The sequence below is a fragment of the Abramis brama genome (assembly GCF_963993115.1).
Source record: "Abramis brama genome assembly, chromosome: 6".
Taxonomy (NCBI): Eukaryota; Metazoa; Chordata; class Actinopteri; order Cypriniformes; family Leuciscidae; genus Abramis; species Abramis brama.
In genome coordinates, this window is record NC_139968.1 from 45,256,469 (window position 1) to 45,265,549 (window position 9,081).

Genomic DNA, 9,081 nt, shown 5'->3' on the forward strand with positions numbered 1-9,081 from the left:
GGAGCAACGAAAGACAACGTAATTTCCTCATTATTTTCACCTGGGATGTTCCCATGACAACGCAGCGCGTCCATCAGCTGAATAGCTGTTCTTACCAGAAATATAGTATTATTTCTGTTAATATAACTGTTGCAAATAAATATACATTTTATACAACAAAGTTTTTAAAATATGCGTTATATCTGTGTGTGAGTGTCTCAACTTTAAAACTTGCCGTCACATATTTGGACCCTAGCTGCATTCTAACATTTCTTATGAAACTTATTTTAACATAACATGACAAAATGTGTACAATGTAACTGATGTATAGATTAATGTCTTTCCCTCATGTTCTTTTTCTCTCTCTTTATTTATTTATTTATTTATTTATTTATTTTAGTCTTCAGCTCATTGTTCTTTTTAGTATTCTTTGACATTCTACTTATGACATTGAACATATTGTAAATACATTTTGTATATTATACAAAGTTGTATGTCATAAACGTGTCATCTCTGTATGTTTTGCAAAAAAATTAAATAATAATAAAAGTAGACAGCTGTAAGCACGTCCTAGCCGGGTCCGTCACTTATTGGGTTCCCCGGAAACATTTCCGTTGTGTTCTGTTCTATTTGCAGCGCGTTTCTGTATTTGGTTGTGTTGTGAACTTTTGCAGCGCGTTTCTGTATTTGTTTGTGTTGTGAACTTTTGCAGCGCGTTTCTGTATTTGGTTGTGTTGTGAGTATTTGGAGCACACATGTGTTGTGAAACTGATGAAGATGTTTTCTTAATTTGCAGGTGTTTTTCTATTTGCATGCGTTTTCTTCAGTTGCAGCGCGTTGAGCTCTCTCGGCCACCGTATAATATAGCAAAGCACCCGACACCCAGATCTATAATAATTTCGAGAGGTTGGTAACTCTTCTCATTTTAACATTTCTGAAACATTAACCAAGAGCCTAGTATTGTTGTTGATATGAGTGTGTGTTGTCTCGTTTTTTCACCGTAATTCTTAAAGTTAATATAATCTGACTGAGGAATCTTAGACAAGTAAATATTTTAACTGTGGTCAAATGTAAATTAACTTGCTTATTTAACTTTATTCAAAAAAATATTATTTAATTCTGCAATTTGCCTTCATTAGCGATTATCATCAATTTGATTACACAGATACTAATTAAGCTAAACTGAGCTAGACAATGACATCTCTGAATTCAATAATGAAATGCCTCTAACTGAAAATTGAATGTTTAGTCTTATTATTATACATTACCGACACTCTATCCTCCAATTTGATACTGTTAAGTGCTTTGACACAATCTGTATTGTTAAAAGCACTATATAAATAAAGGTGACTTGATGTCGATCCAGTGAGCATTGTCTTCGCGTGTGATGCACGCACGTTTGCGTTTAAATCTGTTCATCAAATAACGTTAATGTATTACCAGCATTTATGCTTTTGAACAAGTGCACTACCTCAGGACATTTTTGTTCATGTAAAATATGCCTCATTGTCATGTTCTAGTCTTGGTATATTTAGCTTTAAATTAAAAAAAAACCTTAATATTGTGGCAGTTTTTTTCTCCGTGCATCGAAAATGGTATCGAATATCGATATTTTTCAAGGTATCATATCGAAGTTAGAAATTCTAGTATCGTGACAACACTATTAGAGATTGTTATAAAAACATGCATGGATGAATTGTTCACAATAGAAACTGTAATATGCACTCAAATTCAGTCAGTTTTTACTTCATGTAACTTTAATCACTGACAGAAAAGATTGACACGGACAGCTTCCAACAACACAGCACTCATAAACATAGGATCATCAAGGTTTTGTCAAAGCCACAGCAATGCTTATTTTCTACAAATTGTCTTTCATGTACAAAACAAATTAAAATGAACAAATTTTGCTCTGTTGGAAATATCCACATTTCAGTTTATCTGAATCTCACAACTCCAGTGAGAAGTTATTAATCTCTGCAATTCAAGATGAACTATACTTTCGGTACAACAGGGCTAAAGGCACACCTTAAGAAAAATGTGATCTTTCCTATCTTCACTACTCCCATGTATGAGTTTAAAACAATTTAGATATAGAGAAACAGATTTTGTGTGAAAAATAAGCATAAAAGTGGTTTATTTTGTATAAAAATCTTATAAATGTATAAAAATCTTATAAATGTATGAGGTGGCAAGTTAGACATTTTACTCCACAGACACTCAGCGAAACCAGCATGGGGTAAAAGACAGTATTGATAATAATGGTTTATTTTTTAATAATTTCAAAACAATCACTTTTGCAAAGTTTGTACTATTTTTGGTTTATTTTGATAAATAAAAGAATTAATCTTTGTTCAATATACAGTCATTAAAATGTTAATATAGAATACATATTCATATAAATATGAAAACAAAATTATAGTAAAAAGTAAAGATACTAAAAGCATTGAAGGAGATCCCAAAATAATTTAAAATATATTTACAGTAGTAACAATAAATACCATAGTTTCATTATAAATATGGTGATTATCTCTAAGGTGGACACCCAACTTAATATATGATATTTACCATCTGAATCTAACAATGTCATATCAACGAATGGAAAAGTCTACCAGCTGTTTATTATCATATTAATTATTGTCTTTCACCCCAACAGCAGCGGCGTCTTTTACCCCAAATACCATACTTTTACATTTCTGTCAGGACCACTATCGTCAAATACGATTGGCAATTAGCATACAGTTTGGATTGACTATATGGTTTTGTTCTGGGCAGCCTAGCATGGATAAGAGCAGCAAGAACCCCGCTTAGGGTTAACAGAACAGAACCAACATGAATGTATTGCAGATATTATTAATTCAAGATTTTGAAGTACAATATAATTAGAGATTTTTTTCTGATTTAAGTGGAATCAGAAAACCAAATCCTGACTGACGAGAGGTGGAGCTGGGGAGGGAGGAGGGTAATCAGCTCCTGAGAAACGAGAGGTGGAGCTGGGGAGGGAGGAGGGTAATCAGCTCCTGAGAAACGAGAGGTGGAGCTGGGGAGGGAGGAGGGTAATCAGCTCCTGAGAAACGAGAGGTGGAGCTGGGGAGGGAGGAGAGTAATCAGCTCCTGAGAAACGAGAGGTGGAGCTGGGGAGGGAGGAGGGTAACCAGCTCCTGAGAAACGAGAGATGGAGCTGGGGAGGGAGGAGAGTAATCAGCTCCTGAGAAACGAGAGGTGGAGCTGGGGAGGGAGGAGGGTAATCAGCTCCTGAGAAACGAGAGATGGAGCTGGGGAGGGAGGAGGGTAATCAGCTCCTGAGAAACGAGATGCGGAGCTGGGGAGGGAGGAGGGTAATCAGCTCCTGAGAAACGAGAGGTGGAGCTGGGGAGGGAGGAGGGTAATCAGGTCCTGAGAAACGAGAGGTGGAGCTGGGGAGGGAGGAGGGTAACCAGCTCCTGAGAAACGAGAGATGGAGCTGGGGAGGGAGGAGGGTAACCAGCTCCTGAGAAACGAGAGATGGAGCTGGGGAGGGAGGAGAGTAATCAGCTCCTGAGAAACGAGAGGTGGAGCTGGGGAGGGAGGAGGGTAATCAGCTCCTGAGAAACGAGAGATGGAGCTGGGGAGGGAGGAGGGTAATCAGCTCCTGAGAAACGAGAGATGGAGCTGGGGAGGGAGGAGGGTAATCAGGTCCTGAGAAACGAGAGGTGGAGCTGGGGAGGGAGGAGGGTAATCAGGTCCTGAGAAACGAGAGGTGGAGCTGGGGAGGGAGGAGGGTAATCAGCTCTTGAGAAACGAGAGGTGGAGCTGGGGAGGGAGGAGGGTAACCAGCTCCTGAGAAACGAGAGGTGGAGCTGGGGAGGGAGGAGGGTAACCAGCTCCTGAGAAACGAGAGATGGAGCTGGGGAGGGAGGAGAGTAACCAGCTCCTGAGAAACGAGAGATGGAGCTGGGGAGGGAGGAGGGTAACCAGCTCCTGAGAAACGAGAGATGGAGCTGGGGAGGGAGGAGGGTAATCAGCTCTTGAGAAACGAGAGGTGGAGCTGGGGAGGGAGGAGGGTAACCAGCTCCTGAGAAACGAGAGGTGGAGCTGGGGAGGGAGGAGGGTAACCAGCTCCTGAGAAACGAGAGATGGAGCTGGGGAGGGAGGAGAGTAACCAGCTCCTGAGAAACGAGAGGCGGAGCTGGGGAGGGAGGAGGGTAATCAGCTCCTGAGAAACGAGAGATGGAGCTGGGGAGGGAGGAGAGTAATCAGCTCCTGAGAAACGAGAGGTGGAGCTGGGGAGGGAGGAGGGTAATCAGCTCCTGAGAAACGAGAGGTGGAGCTGGGGAGGGAGGAGGGTAATCAGGTCCTGAGAAACGAGAGGTGGAGCTGGGGAGGGAGGAGGGTAATCAGGTCCTGAGAAACGAGAGGTGGAGCTGGGGAGGGAGGAGGGTGACCAGCTTCTGAGAAACGAGAGGTGGAGCTGGGGAGGGAGGAGGGTGACCAGCTTCTGAAAAACGAGAGGTGGAGCTGGGGAGGGAGGAGGGTAATCAGCTCCTGAGAAACGAGAGGCGGAGCTGGGGATGGAGGAGGGTAATCAGCTCCTGAGAAACGAGAGGTGGAGCTGGGGAGGGAGGAGGGTAATCAGCTCCTGAGAAACGAGAGGCGGAGCTGGGGAGGGAGGAGGGTAATCAGCTCCTGAGAAACGAGAGGTGGAGCTGGGGATGGAGGAGGGTAATCAGCTCCTGAGAAACGAGAGGTGGAGCTGGGGAGGGAGGAGGATAATCAGCTCCTGAGAAACGAGAGGTGGAGCTGGGGAGGGAGGAGGGTAAGATGAGAGTCTCTGATGCGAGCTTGACTAACGTGACCTGCAAGAACTGACGCTACGCTTTATATTCTTCCATTATTGAAAAAACTTTGCTTTAACTACCTGATTTTCAGTTGCTACATAAATCTACAACATTTTAAAAAGCATAAAATATTAGATAAAATAAGCACAGAATCAACTTTATGCTGCTGTCGGCGATCGCGTCAAGGATCAGACAAATTTCCACGTGCATCTTGAAAAGCGGATGTTAATGAAAAGTGCTGCGGCCTTTTGAAAAAAGCCTTTTAGCCCCGTTGTACCCTACAACTTATTACAGATAATAGTGTTTCCATGCCTGAGCAGAGAAGCGAACTGACTGAAACTCTTCCCACACTGATCACATGTGAACGGTTTCTCTCCAGTGTGGATCCTCTCGTGGGTTTTCAGGTTTCCTGATTGGTTGAATCTCTTGTCGCAGTGTGAACACTTGAACGGTTTCTCTCCAGTGTGGATATTCTGGTGCACTTTTAGTTCACTATTTGTGATAAAGGACTTGCCGCACTCGCTGCATATGTGATTCTTCACGCCGCCGTGTCTTTTCTGGTGTACCATTAAAGAACCGAGCTCTGTGAAACTCTTTCCACACAAAGAACACAAGTGTGGCTTTTCCTGTAAATGCACCTTCAGGTGTTTCTTCAGGGATAACGATGTGAAAAAAGACTTGCCGCACTGATCGCAGCTGAACAGTCTCTCTCCAGAGTGAGAACGCAGATGTGATTTGAGATATTTCGCCTGCGTGAAACTCTTTTCACACTGACTGCATGCGAAAGGCCGCTCTCCGGTGTGGATCCTCATGTGGATCTTAAAGGTATTCCTATCAGCGAAACTCTTTCCGCAGTGAACACATGCATAAGGTCTCTCTCCGGTGTGGATCCTCGTGTGGTCCTTAAGATTTCCCTCATATTTGAAAGTCTTTCCACAGTAATCGCACGTGAAGAGCTTCTCCCCGGTATGAACTCTCATGTGAACTCGAAGATTTTGCTTGAATGTGAATCTTTTTCCACACTGACTACATGAGAACGGTTTCTCTCCGGTGTGGATCCTCATGTGAACCTCCAGGATATATTTGGTGGTTAAACTCTTTCCACACTGAGTGCAGCTGAAGGATTTCTTGAAAACTGCTCTTTCTCCAGGTTTGACATGATGATGGTTCTTCAGTTGATCATTCTCGTTGTTCTCGTCCATCAGGTCTGAAATTAAAGCAGCACAAAAGCTCTCAGTCAATCATAAAAACGGTTCCATAGATGTGTTTCGACTGCTATACAAGATCATGATGATTTTAATGCATTATATTTACTGTAGTAACACTAACCACACCATGGTATTGTGAATGGAAATGTGGGATATTCATATCGAATTTTATTATATATTAATGTAGACACGTAATACATTTATTAAAAGAGTAATGGAATATAATTACAGTATTTTTTGTGATTATAGCATTTGTGCATTTATATTAATTGTATTTAGGCTACTGTTTTTCATACTAATCCTATAGGAACCATATAGTTACATTTTACCATGGTATTGAGGTGCTATACACGTGTTTTAACTGTGGTTATCGGGATCTGGATGACCAATGGTTAATTTTAATAGACTCAACAGTCAGAATATTTACATTTTACCATATAAAAATTTATTTTTACAGACGTTACCGTTTTTTTGTTAATGAACATGAATTCTCATCTTCATCCTAAATCAAGCTACTGCTATTGTCAACTCAAGCTACTGTCAAATGTGCTTTACATGATTCTTTTGGAGTGTGGTTTTAGTTTACTAAACATTCACGAGTGTGCTTACTTCTCACTAGCGATGTGTCGTTCATGAACTATTCGTTCATTTTGAATGAATCTTTAATATGACTCGGGACTACCGAGTTCTCTCAGAGAGCGATTCGTTCATTTTGTGTTGACCGCGAATGGGCGCAACATCCCATAGGTTCTGTACACGAAACAGAGATTAGTTCGAGTCTTCGGGAGTTCGGGTTCGGCTCGGCCGGGTCCTCCGAGTCTTTCCTTCTTCCTGTCAGTCCCATAGAGACTATGATTAGTTCATCGAGTCTTTCGGGTCCGAGTCCTTCGTTCTTTTGTCACGTGACCGCTGGTCTCTCGCTACAAATATAACATTAGATTCGTATTATTGACTGTGCCTGAATGTATATTGTTTTATATTTAGGAATTAACATTCAATTATCAAAATATATGTGCAATAAACATTATCTGAAAAATAAAAAAGTTCCATCTTATTGTCCCTGTCCCTCTCTTTTTATTGTTAAATGTTTCTTGTGCATCTGTGGTGTGTTTTTATTATTATTATTGTTGTTGTTAGATTACCCTCATGTCACGATTCGACACATATCACGATACTGAACTCACGATACGATATTATTGCGATACTCCAAGACATATGGTAAAAGGTTAACAAAAATGTACTGTTTATTAAACTGATAAATTTAATATTACATTGTGTGTAAAAATTTATATTCTTGGACTTGTTGCTGGAAACCCAAAGCACAGGACAACAGAGACACCAGAATAACAATATTCATGATTCTGAAGCTGAAAATACAGAGTTATTTTAGATGAATATGTTTCTCTGTCACTGACTAGATACATTTAAAATAATGTAGGCCACTTTTTTACACAGATATTCCCCTATTGCATTATTATACATTATAGTCAACATTATATATAATATTTTAATGTAGTACTGACACTAAAACTCTGAAAACTTAAAAAATTTCTCACATAGTATTTTTATTTTTGGTGAACTATTCACGATACATATTGTTGCATTTTTGTATTGCGATATATTGTTACACCCCAAGCGTTAACGCAATTTTATCGCAAAACAAAACTTCACCCTTGTTGTGTAAAGTTATATGCAAGTTGTAACCCTGTCACCATGAAAACTAACTGCCATATGAAATAAAATGTCCATAAAACTAGCGTTTTAAAGCACGATTTAAACAAGCTCAAATAATTCACAAATTGAAACTGAATAATTGTAAATATTTCTATAAAAGCATAAGCTTCCAGACAGTAGCAGATACATTGGTTCCTCAGTTGCTGTGTGTGTACAGTTCATAGAGAGTGTCCTCTATATTATTTAGTAGTTCTTTTCTAACTAAAACAAACTAGCCTACATGAACTTGAAGCTTTATTAATTTTCTTCAGCCTCATTAATGAAAAATCATGAATAAACAATGTTCTTCACTAACCCACGTGGTTTCTAATTATATAGTTGTTTCTTCTGACTAGTTTTCACAATATAATCATTCAAATCGTGGATGTCGCTTAATGTTTATTTCGTATGTTTATCTGTCGTGCCACATTAAAGAGCGCGAAAACGACACATATTAAAATTATTACAACAACACAAAACTACATGCAATCATTTGATACTTGCATTTAATGCAAAATAATGCATTGGTTTATCTGTGCATTGGTTTACTCCACAAATAATGGTTAAGTCCTATTCACGGATAAACATAGATAGATCTTGGGATTTAGGGATCGAGATCGTTCAGATGAAGATTGTGTCGGGAAATAATGATTTTACTCACCAATTCAGTCGATCACAGTCTTTCTTTTACTGTCTATGATCACAGCCCAGACACAAGTTTGCGTTCATAGCCTCCTTCTTCCTTTACTTTTGTGGTGCGTGACAAATCAACTCGCGGTGTATTTTCGCCCCCGACTGGACTGGAGTGCGGAGAAAATGAAACTTAAAAGAGTTCTGTAAGAGAGGCAAATAAACTTTGGTCTATATGAATGTAAAAACATATTTTTAGGTCTTTTAAATAGGACAAATACATATGTATAAATTAGAAATCATGTAGTGTAATTAAGTCAATAAAAGCTTATGTATTTAGATTAATGTTATTGCAAAATGTGTACATCAAATTAGAGCTACTCTTAAATGACTCTTAAACTCTTAAGTGGCATGTAGCAATTAATAACCCGCAGTAATATTATAACTCCAAACAGAGAAACAAGCATAGCGTAGAAACAACAGAAGACAACCAACAAACCGCACTATTTCCCCCAACAATTTGCTTAAAGATTGTAATTAAAAATGCTATAAAAAAGCATAGATGAATTGTTCACAGTAAAATCAGACAGAGGTCATTTGTCATGTCACTTTAATCACTGATTGTGTAACATGGACAAGAGTGTTTTAGGAGTGCCCAGATGACAGGAATAAATGTGGAAAAACAACACTCATAGACAATAGTTGGAAATCCCATACGTTTTTATACGTAGCTT

The 9,081-nt window shown here is 39.6% G+C and overlaps 1 protein-coding gene across 1 annotated transcript; it reads right to left on the reverse strand.

Moving 5' to 3' along the window:
- Positions 1 to 3,887: 3,887 nt before the first annotated feature.
- LOC311084727 (uncharacterized protein) lies at positions 3,888 to 8,460 on the reverse strand. Its single transcript, XM_084116953.1, has 2 exons — positions 8,379 to 8,460; positions 3,888 to 6,003 (listed from the first exon to the last, which is right to left on the reverse strand). Exon 2 carries the CDS (start codon positions 5,996 to 5,998, stop codon positions 5,075 to 5,077), a length of 924 nt encoding a protein of 307 aa, XP_083973079.1. The 5' UTR covers positions 5,999 to 6,003; positions 8,379 to 8,460; the 3' UTR covers positions 3,888 to 5,074.
- Between the last annotated feature and the right edge of the window lie 621 nt (positions 8,461 to 9,081).